At 41.1% G+C, this 16,155-nt stretch overlaps 1 protein-coding gene across 1 annotated transcript in view; it reads left to right on the forward strand.

Moving 5' to 3' along the window:
• Positions 1 to 16,155, forward strand: part of PNLIPRP3 (pancreatic lipase related protein 3) — a 50,045-nt gene that overhangs the window by 23,642 nt on the left and 10,248 nt on the right. The window contains exons 5-8 of the mRNA XM_003825619.4: positions 4,161 to 4,269; positions 9,425 to 9,544; positions 9,627 to 9,749; positions 14,504 to 14,622. Coding sequence (XP_003825667.1) covers positions 4,161 to 4,269; positions 9,425 to 9,544; positions 9,627 to 9,749; positions 14,504 to 14,622 — 471 coding nt within the window. The remainder of the gene's footprint in view (positions 1 to 4,160; positions 4,270 to 9,424; positions 9,545 to 9,626; positions 9,750 to 14,503; positions 14,623 to 16,155) is intronic.

Genomic DNA, 16,155 nt, shown 5'->3' on the forward strand with positions numbered 1-16,155 from the left:
GATGAGTGAGTTCTTGCTCAGTTAGTTCACACAATATCTGTTTGTTTAAAAGAGCATGGTACCTCCCCACTTACTCTCTTGCTCCTGCTCTTGCCGTGTGATACCCCAGTCCCACCTTTGCCTTCCACCGTGATTGTAAGCTTCTGGACATAAGCAGATGCTGGCACTATGCTTTATGTATAGCCTACAGAACCATGAGCCAATTAAACCTCTTTTCTTTATGAATTACCCAGCCTTAGATATTTCTTCATAGCAACACAAGAAGGAACTAACACAAAAAAAATTAGTAAAAAGGAGCAGGGCATTGCTATAAAGATACTTCAAAATGTGGAAGTGACTTTGGGGCTGGGAAATGAGCAATGTTGGGAGAGTTGTGGGGCTCAGAAGAATACAGGAAGATGAGGGAAAGTTTGAAACTTCTTAGAGACTTGTTAAATGGTTGTGACCAAAATGATGATAGAGATATGGACAGTGAAATCCAGGCTGATGAAGTCTCAGATAGAAATGACAAAGTTATTGGGAACTGGAGTAAGGGTCACCCATGTTACACCCTACCAAAGTGCTTAGCTGCATTGTGTCCACACCCTGGGGATCTGTGGTATGTTGAACTTAAGAGTAATGACTTCAGGTATCTAGCAGAAGAAGTTTCTAAGCAGCAAAGCATTCAAGATATGACCTGGCTGCTTCTAACAATCTACAATCAGATATGGGAGCAAATAAATGACTTAAAGTTGGAACTTATATTTCAAAGGGAAGCAAAACATTGAAGTTTGGAAAATTTGCAGCCTAGCCTAGCCATGTGGCAGACAAAAAAAGCTTTTTCAAGAGCAGAATGTAAGTGGGCTGTGGAGCAACCACTTGCTAGAGAGATTAGCACGACCAAAAGGGAGCTGGGTGCTACTATCCAAGACAATGGGGAAAAGGCCTGAAAGGCATTTCAGAGATCTTTGAGGCAGCCCCTCCCATCACAAGCCCAGATGTCTAAAAGGAAAGAATGGTTTCAGAACCCAGGCCTAGGGTGCCACTGCCCTGCTCAGCCTTCAGGACACTGCTCCCTGCATCCCAGCTGCTCGGGCTCCACCCTCAGCAACTAGGGCCCCAGATACAGCTTAGAACACAGCTCTGGAGGGTGCAAGCCATGAGCCTTGGCAGTTTTCAAGTGGTGTTAAATCTGCAGATGCTCAGAGTGCAAGTGTGAAGGAAGCTTGGCAGCTTCCACCTAGATTTCAGAGGATGTATAGATAAGTCTGTGTGCCCAGGCAGAAGTCTGCTGCAGGGGCAGAGCCCCCACAGAGAAACTCTACTAAGGCAATGCCAAGAAGAAATGTGGGGTTGGAACCCCCACGCAGAGTCCCCACTGGGGAACTGCCTAGTGGATCTGTGGGAAGGGGCTCCTGCCCTCCAGATCCCAGAATGTTAGATCCACTGGAAGATCCATGATTATAAAAACTGGCAGGCACTCATCTCCAACCCCAGAGAGCAGCATGTGGGTTGCACCCAGAGAAGCCACAGGGGCAGGGCTGCCCAAGGCCTTGGGATCCCACTCCTCACACCAGAATATGGAACATGGAGTCAACGATTATGTTGGAGCTTTAAGATTTAATGCCTGCCCTGCTGGGTTTCAGATTTGCATGGGGCCTATTACCTCTTTCTTTTGGCCAATTTCTCTTTTTCGGAATTGAACTGTTTACCCAATTCCTGTACCTCCCTTATGTCTTGGAAGTAAATAACTTGTTTTTTATTTTACGGGCTCATAGGTAAAAGGAACTTGGCCTTGAGTCTCAGATGAGACCTTTGACTTTGAGCTTTGAGTTGATGCTAGAATGATTAATATGTTGGGGGAAGAGTAAGAAGAGATGATTGTATTTTGCAATGTGAAACGGACATGAGGTGTAGGGGGGCCAGGAGTGGAATGATATGGTTTGGATGTGTGTCCCCTCCAAATCTCATATTGAAATGTCATCCCCAATTTGGAAATGGGGCTTAGTGGGAGGTATTAGATCATGGGGATGAATCTCTCATGAATGGTTTAGTGCCACCCCCTTGGTGATGAGTGAGTACTTGCTCGGTTAGTTCACACAAGATCTGATTGTAAAGAGCACGGCCCCTCCCCACTTGCCTTTTACTCCTGCTCTCACTCTGTGATACACCAGCTCCTCCTTTGCCTTCCCCGATGATTCTAAGCTCCCTGAGGCCTCACCAGAAGCAGATGCCAGCACTATTTAAGTTCTGGGATACATGTGCAGAATGTGCAGGGTTTTTACATAGGTATAGACGTGCCATGATGGTTTGCTGCACCTATCAACCCATCATCTAGGTTTTAAGCCCTGCATGCATTAGGTATTTGTCTTAATGCTCTCCCTCCCCTTGTCCCCCACCCCCAACAGGCCGCACGATGTGTTGTTCCCTCCCTGTGTCCATGTGTTCTCATTGTTCAACTCCCACTTACGAGTGAGAACATGCAGTGTTTGGTTTTCTGTTCTGGTGTTAGTTTGCTGAGAATGATGGCTTCCAGCTTCATCTGTGTCCCTGCAAAGGACATGATCTCATTCTTTTTTTTTTTTTGAGATTTGAGATGGAGTTTTGCTCTGTTGCCCAGGCTGGAGTGCGGTGGCGTGATCTCAGCTCACTGCAACCTCTGCCTTCTGGGTTCAAGCGATTCTCCTGCTTCAGCTTACTGAGTAGCTGGGATTACAGGCACACACCACCATGACTGGCTAATTTTTCTATTTTTTTAGTAGAGATGGGTTTCACTATGTTGGTCAGGCTGGTCTCGAACTCCTGACATCGTGACCTGCCCGCCTCAGCCTCCCAAAGTGCTGGGATTACAGGCGTGAGCCCCCACGCCCGGCAGATGTACCATTTTTTAATAATGAGAGTGTTTTAAACCTACTCTTAGCAATTTTGAAATATACAATGCATTACTATTAATGCTAAGCAATAAATCTCAGAAACTTATTCCTCCTGTGTAACTGAAGCTTTGTACCCACTAATCAATATCTCCCTATTCACCACACCCCAATCTCAGTCCCTGATAACTACTATTATCCTCTACTTACATAGTTTGACTTTTTAAAATTCCACATATTAAGTGAGGTCATGCAGTGTTTGTCTTTCTATGCCTGGCTTCTTTCACTTAGCATGTCTTCCATGTTGTCACAAATGACAGAATTTCCTTTTTCATTGTGCAGGTATAACACATTTTCTTTATCCATTAATTCATTGACAGACACAGGTTGATTCCATATTTCGGCTATTGAGAATAATGCTGCAATGAAATGGAAGTGCAAATATCTCTTCTTCAGCATAATGATTTTGATACCTTTGCATATATTCCCAGAAGTGAGATTGATAGATCATATAGTAATTCTATTTTTAGTTTTTCAAGGCACCTCCATATTATTCTCCATAGTGGCTATACCTATTTACGTTCCCTCCAACAGTGTTCAAGTTTTCCCTTTTCTCCAAATCTTTGACAGCTCTTGTTTAATTTATAATAGCCATTCTAACAGATGTGAGGTGATATCTCATTGTGATGTTGATTTGCATTTCTCTAATGATTAAGGATGTTCAACATTTTTTTCATAAATCTGTTGGCCATTCGTATGTCTTCTTTTGATAACTATTCAAATCCTTTGCCCATTTTCAATTGGATAATTTGCTTTCTTGATATTGAGTTATTTGAGTTTGTGAATATTCTTAAAAGCTCCTGTTTTAAAACCAAAGTTATCCCATACATTTTCTAGTGTTGCCTTAACCTGGGATACAGACACAGGCAAGGTGGATAACAGTGTAGGAATGAGCTGCCTTTGATGCATGTTGTGAGCATGCTGAAAGGATTTGGGCCTCAGGAAGGATCAGCATGGAGCTAGAAGCCATGAATATAGTTGTTAGGGCTGTTCTCCTGTTTCCAAGGACCACAGGCCAGCCCCTTAGCACAAGGAGGAGAGCTCCTATAGAAGGCATTCTTCCAAGCTCATCTGTTCTCCTTCAGTTGGATAAGGATGTAGGCAGAGGTGTCACTTTGTGACTTTACCAGTCCCTGTCTTATGTGCAAAAGGGAGAACCATGTTGATCCTTTTTTTTTCTATTTTTAAAGCATATTTAAGCTATTCCACCGCTGTTTTTACAATACTTATTCTGTTAAACAATTCTTTCAGAAAAAATTTGAATATTCCCCTTCTAAAGTGCACTTGATTGGCCACAGCTTGGGAGCACACCTGGCTGGGGAAGCTGGGTCAAGGATACCAGGCCTTGGAAGAATAACTGGTAAGCATGCCCTGCAGTTGGGCCTTGAGTGTGTTTAAATATTGTTTACACACACTACCAAGTATCTGAACACCAAGTAATACTGCAGAAGAAAATATAAGATACTACAAAATGTGATTCCAATGAAATAAAACGTGAACGTGTTTTCAGAGCAGAAATGTGCAGATTCGCTTCAAGGGGGTTCATTGCAGCGTTGTCTGTGGTGACAAAGTAAAAGAAACTATGTGTTCCCTCACCCTCAATTGAATGGTTGAAGCAATTATAACACATTCCATCCTTTGGGATTTCATACCAGTAATGCAAAGAATGAGGTTTACCTAGAGGTAGGAGTAGAATGGTTGTTATGAGAGGCTGGGAAGGGAAGAAGAGAGGGGAGGCTAAAAAGAAGTTGGTTAACAGGTACAAAAATCCATAGCTAGAAGGAGTACATTCTAGTATATGATACAGAAATTACAGTTAACAATAATTTATTACATGTTTCAAAATAGCTAGAAGAGAAGGACTGTAATGTTCCCAACACGAAGAAAAGATGAATGATTGTAGCGATGGATGTCCCAATTACCCTGATTTGATCATTACACATTGTATACATGTCTCAAAATACCACATGTGCCCCCAAAATATGGACAACTATTATATATCAATTTTTAAAAGTTATTTTTAAAAAGAATGAGTTTGAATCCCACTGATTGTCCTGGACATTCCTGACACACCTAGACTGCAGCTTACACAGTTGTTACCATTTTTAATATTATCCCTGGATATACCGTTAAGTCTAAAAATAAGTTGCGGAGCAAAGTATATAGCATGAATTGGGTTTGGGGGTATAATAATTAATCATGTCTCCTCCCCACATTCTGTTTTCCAAACCAATTGTGTGAGATGGATGAAGGTCAAAGCAACAGCTCCTTTACCAACAGGCGGGGCTGGCCTCTCCCTCTGCACCCCCCCACCAACAGCCAGTAAGCAAGCCCCACGTCTCCTTCATCTGCCTTTTCCCTGTCCATCCCCTGGTCATTGTCCTGGCTCAGTCCCTCATCTCTTGCCTGCATTTTGGCCTTGGTCCCCGCTGGTGCCCCAGCCTAGTCTTCTACAAATACTGCCAGGCTTATCTTTCCAGGTGCAGGCCATGCCACTCCACTGCTCCAAATCTCTCAGGGTGTCTCCTTGTGTGCAACCTCTTAGCTTGTCACGTAAACTTGTCATGTTTCATCACAGTTTTTCATGCTCTGTGCCTTTGCACGTGCTGTTGTCCCTCTTGCTGAGCATTCACTGTCCATTTGTCAAGATTCATCTCAAATGTTTCCTCCTCAGGCAGGAATTAATTCTCTGTGCTTCTCATACCCTTTGACATGTGCCTCTTTTGTGTTTGAAAACACAAATATTATATCACATGGTCTTATAATTATGGATGAGCCTGTTGTTTTTAACAGAAAGCCTCCCTTACTGCATTGACTCCAGGCTTGGCCACAGAAGCGCATTTTCTCTTTGTTAAACTGCTGTGCTCTGTGTGCATGTGTGTGTACGTGCTCGCTCTCTCACACACACACACATACATGCACACTTTAAGTTCAAATCTCAATTTAGAACACAGTTTTAAAAAAAATACCTAGAAGTCCAAATTGGGATTAAAGTATTTTGTCTCTGCAATCTGTTGGTAGAACAGGCTTATTCCTGCTATAAGTCATCTCTCTTCTCCTAGCTCTCTGCTCCTAAATCCTCCTCACTCACCTCCACCACCACCACCACCATTCTTATTTAGAATAATAAAAACTGAACTTTTTCACTGAAGTCATTATGTGACCCTTTGCGGTCAATTTTCAAGCCCAGAAAAAAGAAGGAATGAGTTCCTCTTTTGAAGATGGAACCTCATGGGGCCTCACAGCCTCAGGCAGGCTGTGAGATGACCAGGCCTGAGTGAAGCAGAACACGTAACTGCATTTACAATTCATACTGGGTTATGATCAATTCAAAGAGATTTTGTTTTTATTAAGTTTTTTCAAAAATCAGATACTATTTAACTCTAGTTTTTCCCATCAGGTGAATTACCCTGCTGGGTAAATAGAAAACAGATTTTTAAAGGCTTTCTGAATGTCCAAAGAATTAATATTATGTGGATGTTTTAATCTATATTCCTCTGAGAAATTAGTTTTTGGGCAATCATGTTCCTTGAGTAATAGAAGAACTGAGACCTCACAAACAGATTTTAGCTGCATAATTAACCACTTAAAAACAAAATTAATATGATAAACATATTAAGGACATACATAAGTTTTTATGTCTTTGGTATTTATGTATAAGTGGTAAGTAGTTGTCATAATAAATATAGTTAGGGGGTTACTCAGCTGATTCTGCTTTTATTTATTTTTATTTATAGACAGTATCAAAGCTATTCTTATTTGAGGAAAAATTACTCTCATTTTGCTGACACACACGTACCAAAATACACATACATACTACACACTCAGATCCTAAATGATTAGTTCTCACTCATGTAGTAAGAGGTCATGTCTGTCTCCCTAAGGTTAATTAATAGGTTGAACCTAATAATTCTCTTCCCTTCTGTAGACTTTTCTCCTGAGATATCCTAGAACAACAAATTCAATGTTCCCTCTTCCTTACGTCTTGGAAAGACTGTCTTTTTTTTTTTTTTTTTAATCTGATTGCCTTGTCCTCCAATCAATAAGATCTGAGGTATACCTATCTTGGGATGTTTCTCTCCAGGAATCCCGACTTTATTAGAAAGTTGTGTGTAATCACACTAGTAAAATAAAAATTCTTCCAAGAGTTGAAGATTAATTGTGAGATAAATACTTTTTCCTCTTTGTTAAGCGTGAATGGTTCATTCATATGCATGTTGCATTACTTCATTGATCTCTTTGTCTAAGTGTCTTTCCACCTGTGCTCTGAGTTCCCCCGCTTTGTGGACTTAAGTCATTTGTTCACTTTTTTTCAGGTCTTATCAACAGAAGCGCTGTGCTGAAACGAACCCCTTCCCTCCTGGCCTCTCATTTCCTTCTAAATGATGCCCTAGCCTATTGTATTCCTCTAGATCCAAGCTCCACAAAGTTGAAAGTGGAGTGATTGCATTTCCTTAGGGTTCATTCTCTCCTTGACCCGCTGCTACCTAGCTTCTTTCCCCAAAACCACTATTGCCAGATCACTAGTGGCTTTTTGTGGAACTCTATCAGACATTTTGACTCTGTGTTTTACTTGACCCCTCTGCAGAATTTGTCCCAGTGGACCCCTCCCGCCTTGCTGAAGTGCTCCCTCCTCTTAGCTTCTATGATTCCGCATCTTCTCGGTTGTCTCTGTTTTTTCGACTCCCTCTCTCCAGGCTACTTCATGAGTTTCTTTTCTTTTGCCTTTGCCTATCTGTTCATATTCTTCAAGTTTCCATTCTAGGCCCACTCTTCTCTCCTGTTGCTTTTCTATAATCACTCTTTTAGTGATTATATTCGTCAGAAAAATAAAAAAAAAACACACACATCCTATGACAAGCTAAGTGTGCTGAGCACACACCCCAGACTGTGACACAGACATTCCTTCCTTGCTGATGCCACATTCCCAGAGGTGTCAACGGCAATGCTACTCTGCATCCTCCCCACTCCGGGATCCAGCCTCTATATCACAGCAAAGGGATTTTTCTAAAATATAAATCTGATCATAAATCTCCCCTGCTTGCAAGCTTACAACAGCTTCCCATTGATGACCACGTCATGTCCAAACTCCTTGACATGGCTCAGCTGACATCTGGCTCCTGCTAGCAATACTACCTTCATCCTCCACCAAATCCTAGAACTCTACACACCAGCCTTAGCAAACTAGTTACAGTTTCCCAAACACGATGCTTTCATCTGGAGGCCGTGTACTTCTCTGTCCTCCCCTGGGTTGCTGGCCACCTTACCTTTGCCCTGGCCAATTCTTCTGGCCCTTCAGATCTCTACTAGTGTTTCTTTTCTTTTTCTTTTTTTGAGATGGAGTCTTGCTCTGTCACCCAGGCTAGAGTGCAGTGGCACAATCTTGGCTCACTGCAACCTCCACCTCCTGGATTCAAGTGATTCTCCTGCCTCAGCCTCCCAAGTAGCTGGCGTTACACGTGCCCACTACCATGCCTGGCTAAATTTTGTACTTTTAGTAGAGATGGGGTTTCACCATCTTGGCCAGGCTGGTGTCGAACTCCTGACCTCGTGATCCACCCACCTCGGCCTCCGAGGGTGCTGGGATTACAGGTGTGAGCCACCGCGCCCAGCCATGTTTCTTATCTCTTGAAGAAGCATGTCCTAGTTCCGCAAGACTGGGTTATATGTGGCTTCTCTGTGCTTGGATAACACTTATGATCACCACTGCCTCTGCACGGAGGACACTGACTGGGGTGCCTTTCCCACCAAATGGAAAATCCCTTGAAGACAAAGCAAGGTCTTATTCCTCATATCTGAATGTTAAACCTAGTTCCTGGCACATACTAGGTGCTTGACAAATAATTGTCAAATACAGAAATGATTGAATATGTGAAAGATCATAACATTTTAAAGAATTCCAGCTATCTTGCCCTTATTTTACGAAACATTTGAACATGACGCAATGGGATGAGAGTCTGGACACCTGGCCTCTTAGTCCAGTTTGCCTCTAACACATGATAACCTTGTCCAGTCACTTCACTTCCCTGGGCTTCGGGCTTTTCATTTGTATTACTATTAATGAAAAGTAGAACTAAGTGAGCCATAGCTCAGGACAAGGATTCTGTTATTTTAATTGTGTTGCTTTGTAGATTCATCTTTACACATCAAAGAGTGGTTGTGTTTTTAATTTAATTTAATTTTTTGCCTACAAATGTTGCTTTTCAAGAACCTTTGTAATTCATAACCTTATTGTATATATGGTATTCCATATACAGACCCTAGAATAGCCACTGTGATTTTTTTAGTTTGTTAGTTGTTTTGGCATTGTCTCAACATAGCATTACTTATCTGTAGATACTTGATATTGCAATATATAGAGACCCTACATTTATAGATTTAGGTTATGTATCTGTACTTTTTCCTGAGTGATCTTTGATTGATAGAAATAATGTAGGAAAGGACACATGCTTCCAAAGTAACAACAATATTAATGTGCACTTCCATAGAACATGTCTTGGTTGTGCTTTCTCTAGGGTTGGACCCAGCTGGGCCATTTTTCCACAACACTCCAAAGGAAGTCAGGCTAGACCCCTCGGATGCCAACTTTGTTGACGTTATTCATACAAATGCAGCTCGCATCCTCTTTGAGCTTGGTAAGTTTTAACAGAATCAGAAACTTCACTGAAGCATAGAGGAGATTTTTAGAGGCATTTACCCTGTTTTTATTTATTTCAGGTGTTGGAACCATTGATGCTTGTGGTCATCTTGACTTTTACCCAAATGGAGGGAAGCACATGCCAGGATGTGAAGACTTAATTACACCTTTACTGAAATTTAACTTCAATGCTTATAAAAAAGGTAAATACTTTCTAAACTATGAATGCTACTGATGCATATTCACTGAGCTCTCTCCTTAGATGGGATCCATCTACTTTTGTGTATAATATACATATAAAATGTATTTTCTCTCAAAACACAGTTGCATATAAGAAGCTCTCCCACCAGTTCTCAGATCCACAAGATCGGGTACCGTGTCTTCATTAACTTTGTATCCCTGGTGCCTTATCAATCTCTAGCATATTGCAGTCACTCAATATAAACAAGGAAGGTGTGTTATTCACTCAGCAAATATGTATTGAGTGTTTACTATGTGCTAGGCATTATTCTAGGAACAGCAAATATGGAAATGAATACAAAAGACAAAGGTCCCTCCCTGATGGAGTTCATTTTCTAACTTGTTAGGAAACCAATAAATAGTGTAAGAGCTAAGGGGACAAAATAAAGCATGGAAGGGGAATATGATGTGTTGGTGACAGTGAAGGTAAAGTAGAAGAAGAAAATTGTTGACAGGATGGTAAGGGAGTCCTTACTGAAAAGATGACCTAAAGGAGTTAGCCTTATAGACACCAAGGGGAGAGGCATTCCAGGCCAACAGGGGGAAGCAAGTGTAAGGGCTGAAAACAGGAGTCAGCCTGGCAGGTTCATGACAGTGAGGAGCCTGTTGTGGCTGAAACTAGGTAAAAGGAGAGAAGTAGGGCATAAGGTTGGAGAGGGAACCAGGCAGAGGGCAATAACACAGGACTTTGTGGATGGTAGAAAAGACTTAAGCTTTCACTCAAATGAGATAGGAGCCATGAGTGGATTTTGAGCAGAGAAGAGACGTGGTTTGAGTTACTCGTAACAAGAATCACTCTGGATGCTGTAATTACAAATTAAACAAGTAGTATTTAACTTTTTATAGTAGTTTCCAATAATAATAGTTACAATATCTATATGGCATCAAGTTAAAAGGCACCAAAAGTTTATTATTTGGGAAATTTGTTCTTCCCTATCTCTACATTTCATCATATAATTAATGAAATACATTACCCATAATATATAATAATAATAATATATATATATGATGATATGATAATGGATACCTGGATGATTCTGAATATCTCATAGCCCAATCCCCTGTAGTCAAGATATCAAGGAGTTGAAATTACTTGCTCTTTCATTTGGCTGTTGTAGAGGAAAGATACACAGATCATAGTATTGAGTGTAACTCAGGTATCTACTTCACTAGAAATAAATTACAAAGGTTTAATATTTGCTCTGAAAGAGAAAATGTGATCAGAAGTATATATTTGTAATGACTATATTTTAAAAACCCACACAACTGTCTAATCTACAGGTGCAACAAATAAGAATTAAAGCCAATTTCACCTAGTTCAGATAAGCAAAATTCATACAAAAGAGGCATATTATAAAATTGATTTTCCTCATTATTTTCTATATTACGACTATGAATCCTTTCTATTAGGACAAAATATAGATCAGAAGACTTCATTACATAATTAATTGTTATACACAGATCATATGAAATTTTATGAAAGATTAATTCAACTAAAATATACATTTATCATAAGCTATCATTTTGAGACATTTTAAGATTTCCTATAACTTTATTGGATTAAAAGAACATTTATCATTCATGTTAAACCTTTGGATGAGTTTTAAGACTTCAAGATGTTCTATTTTACTTAAATTTATTACTAACAAACCATTACTTTTAAAATTAACAGTTTGCTATATTCTAATGAACCGTCTTGTCTAAATCACAATTAATTGTGAATATAAATCTATAGATATACAGAGACCTAATGTAAGAGAAGTCTTTGTTTAATAAAAATGGATGATGCCAATTATTACTCTGTGCTGACGATATTACATTATTTCTGAAACTATGCTGTCTCAGTTCTCTATTTTGTAACAAACCACAGTGAACAATTACAAGAAAAATTATGTTATTGCCCAGCGTTCTGAGGGTCAGAATTCAGGCAGAGTTCTCCTGAGATTCTGCTTCGTGTGGTGTTGGCTGGAGCAACTCAGGTGACTGCATCCAGTTGGGGGCTGAGCTGGGCTAAGCTGGATGAGGAGGTCTGAGATGACCCTCCGTGTCAGGAACCCTGGGACTTGTTCTCCTCTGTCAGGTGGTCTGTCATCCTTCAGGACCTCTCTCCCCAGACAGGTAGCCTGGATTTCATAATATTGCAACTGGGTTTCAAGACAGTAAGAGTGGATGCTGGAAGGTCTTTTAAGGCCTTAGAACTTAACCAGTGTCAGTTTCTCCACAGAACTGATCTTGGTTCTTTGCTACTGGGCAAAGCAAGTTACAAGATCAGCCTGTAATGGGGCAGGGGTATTTTTAACATGGCCTCCATGTTGAGAGAAGGAATGGTTACATAATACTGCAAATGGGTGAGGACCCAGGAAGGAGTCATTTGTTGGAAGCAATTATTACATAATAATTATACTGCATATGCTAAAACCAAAATCTAGTTTCTCAAAGATTGGCTAAGCTGTGTAGGTCATTCAAAGAATAGTCCACGCCATTCAGTAAAAATATTGTTATGTAAAATAAAAGAAAGCATAAATGGCTGGGCACAGTGGCTCACACCTGTAATCCCAGCACTTTGAGAGGCTGAGGCAGGAGGATCACTTGAGACTTGAGGCCAGGAGTTCAAGACCAGCCTGGGCACAACAAGATAGTGAGGCCTCATCTCTAAAATAAAAAAAAAAAAAAGAAGAAGAAAGAAAAGAAAGAATAAATGACTAGAATGTTATGAAAATTTTGGAATGTGCAGATGTATTTAGATCTTATTATTATTCCAATAATCCTAACTATTGATGGCAATAATGTCATGCTTGATAATGACAAAATTAATTCATCTTTAGCATTCTTTATAAAACCCCCCACCTGTTACACTTTTAACCCAGCACTGGTTCACAGTGCTGACTGTTTTGTGATTGAATAGGAGGGAGTTCAGTTATTCTTGCAGAAACAGAGAGGCAGAGTCTTAACTGGTCTACAGTGGAGATACTATATGCACAGGGATATTGTGTCAGAGGTCCTAGTGATACAGGATTTTTTTCCATGCTGCTTCACCAGCCAGAGACCTCCACAGCCTGCAGTGCCTCTGCTTGAGTTTCACTTGTACCTGCTGGGCTCACCACTGGACTTATCTCACCCACTTGGCCTGGCAGCCTGTGCTCAGCTCACTCTGCTGACCTGGATCTCACACCTGCCAAGGGTGAGCCAGCCATGCCCACTGCTGTGGTAGGGCAGGTGGCTTCAGGCCAGTACAGGCACTGGTTCCACACGAGGCTGTGGCTGGACCAGGCATACTGCAAGCAGCTTCCACCTTGGGCACCAGCTTCTGAACGAGGGAAATGTGGTGGTGCCAAAAAAACTCGGAGATGGCAGGAACCACGGAGCCCCAAAGGGGGTGTTACATACAGCATGTTACAGCTGTGGCTTAGGGAGCCTTGAGGTCTAAGCCCCCAGGAAACATTATGGCTTGTTTGTGTTACAGCTCATTTGTTCCCACCCTCTGCACAGTTCAGCGAATAGGGGTGTGTCTCACATTGTTTGATCCCATTGCTGTACTCCAGACCACAGCTCTTGGGCTGTCCCAGCCCCGCTGCAGCTTCCTGACGCGTGGGGTGGGATGGCTACAGTGTTTCAGCAGCTCCTTTGGCACCTGCTGTTTGGTGGGTCTCAGGTTCTTGTCCCACGTCCAGGAAGAATGAGGTTACACAGACAACTGAAGAGTGAGCATGGTGGAGAAGAGTTTTATCGAGTGACCAAACAGCTCTTGGATGAGAGGGGAACCCAAAGTGGGTAGCCCCTATCTGAAGGCAGGTAGTTCCCACCCAAAGGCAGGTAGTCCCCAGAGTGTGGCTTAGTCTGGGCTTTTTATAGGCTCAGAATGAGGGATGTGTTGGCTGTAGGTAGCCTTGGAAAAAGCAACATTAGATTGGTTAAAAAACCTTGTTCAGGCTGGGTGCAGTGGCTCACACCTGTAATCCCAGCACTTTGGGAGGCCTAGGTGGGTGGATCACGAGGTCAGGAGATCGAGACCATCCTGGCTAACATGGTGAAACCCCGTCTCTACTAAAAACACAAAAAATTAGCCGGCGTGGTGGTGGGCGCCTGTAGTCCCAGCTACTCGGGAGGCTGAGGCAGGAGAATGGCGTGAACCCCGGAGGTGGAGCTTGCAGTGAGCCGAGATTGCACCACTGCACTCCAGCCTGGGCGACAGAGCCAGACTCCATCTAAAAAAAAAAAACAAAACAAACAAACAAAAAACCTTGTTCAGAAAGAACCAAAAACGTTGTTCAGGAAAGACCAGGCAAACAGGAATAGAAGTTCTCACTCTGGTTAGGGACTTTACCTGGAACTGGCAGCTTCGTTTTCAGGCTTCACACTGTTTTTGGCTTAAAGGTTGGGTTTCACTGAGGACACGCCCCTATCTGCCTAGGAAATTGTCTGCCTCCTGCCACTGTCACTAGGAAGTGACTCAGTATATTTGTGTCAAAGCACAAAGTCATCCACATTTGCTTTTGCTTATTTCCACTTCTTGAATGTCCCTTTTGAGTCACATAATTCTTTGGTACAAATAAAATTATATGTAACTTTGATAAATGTACAATATCCAAGCCTAGACAAAAGGTCTGGCCCTCCCAACTCAAGAAGACTGCCACTTACAGTTACTGTTTCTAAGAAATGGTTTATGCTACCAGTTATCAGTTAATTGCTATCAGTTAATTGGGAATTGTTTTCACAGAAATGGCTTCCTTCTTTGACTGTAACCATGCCCGAAGTTATCAATTTTATGCTGAAAGCATTCTTAATCCTGATGCATTTATTGCTTATCCTTGTAGATCCTACACATCTTTTAAAGCAGTAAGTAAATCATCTTACTTGGAATTTAATTATAAAGTAATTTTTTGAAACACAATCATCCAGCTAAACATTAGGGCTTTGTGTAGGTAGCAAAAAAAATGCACCTGCCATTTTGGGAAATAATGGATTGTTTCTGTGCTGAGTACTGAACAGTAGCTGGGATTGCTGGAGGGTTGAAATAACTCAACCAACTATTTGTATTCTGGTTGTTTCAGCTCCTTTGAAAATTATACACAATTTTGTTTTTTTGGCCATTTGTTATGCAGTAATTAGATGTTACTGTGTAATAGGCATAAGTCTAGGGCAAAAATATTTCTGCATATATATTTTAAATGTCATCTTCAAAGATGCCCTAAGAAGGCTGAACCAATCAATAGCTACAACCAAACATATTACTATTTACTTGGAACATGAAAATTATTTTATTAAAATTTAATTATTTATACAGAGCAGAACTAAAGCATAGATAGCTCACAGGAGCTCTACACAGATCAATATGTGACAAACTACCAAATCTGATTTTACTTGAGTAAAAGAAAGAAAATCTATTTTGTAGTGGGAAGTGGAAAAGATCTTCATTCTTGTGCTTTAGAGACCTAATCCCCTGTTTTATCATGGTAGAAAATGTGGGCTATTCAGCTGAAGTTTATGGTAAGTAATAGTACTTCGTGAATAAGTGCTGTGTTGTGACATGAAGAAGCATGTCCCTTTTGCTACAGAGCTTGGCAGATGGACGGGTTTAGGCCATCCTGTCAGTTTCCTGCCATTCTTGGAAAGCTTGACAGCCAAACAGTAGCATTTTCCACATATCCTCCTTGTCCCCGACCTCTCTCTTCTTCCTGCCTCGGCTGCTACTCTGAGCACCCACAGGATCCTGGCATTTACTTCTAGGAGAAGCAGGCCCTTGGAGTCTTTGTATATTTGGAGATAAGAGTTAATCTGCCAAATTGGAGTACCCTTAGAAGCTAGCTCATGCCACATGGATGCTACTTGTGGTTACAAACTATTAGAATGAATCAATTTCCTTGACGTACTTTATTGTACTGTACCCTAATAGTCATACAATCAAAGTAAGTCAGAGCCAGCTGTGCCATGCACCTGTAGTCCCAGCTACTTGGGAGGTTGATGCAGGAGATCTCTTAAGCCCAGAAATTTGAGGCTACAGTGTGCTATGATCATGCCTCTGAATAACAACTGCATTCCAGACTGGGTGACAAATTGAGACTCCATCTCAAAAAATAAATAAATAAATAGGATGTTACTGTAGCCCTAGCCTAAATGTCCATGGTTTATTAAATTAAAAGTTCAAAGCCTAAAATAGCAAATACTCAAGCACTGCTACCCATGTTTTTAAAATGTTCACATTTCATTCCTTTTCCTTTAGATTTTTAAAACATACAAATAAAATTAAAGAAGCAAAGGACCTTATATTCCCTTCAATCCTTCCCCTAAGGCAGAGTTGAATTTGATATGTATCAAATAAATGCTATCATATTATGTTTCTGGATTTGCTGTTTTCATTAAATATTATAA

This window comes from Pan paniscus, chromosome 8, assembly GCF_029289425.2.
Source record: "Pan paniscus chromosome 8, NHGRI_mPanPan1-v2.0_pri, whole genome shotgun sequence".
Lineage (NCBI taxonomy): Eukaryota > Metazoa > Chordata > Mammalia > Primates > Hominidae > Pan > Pan paniscus.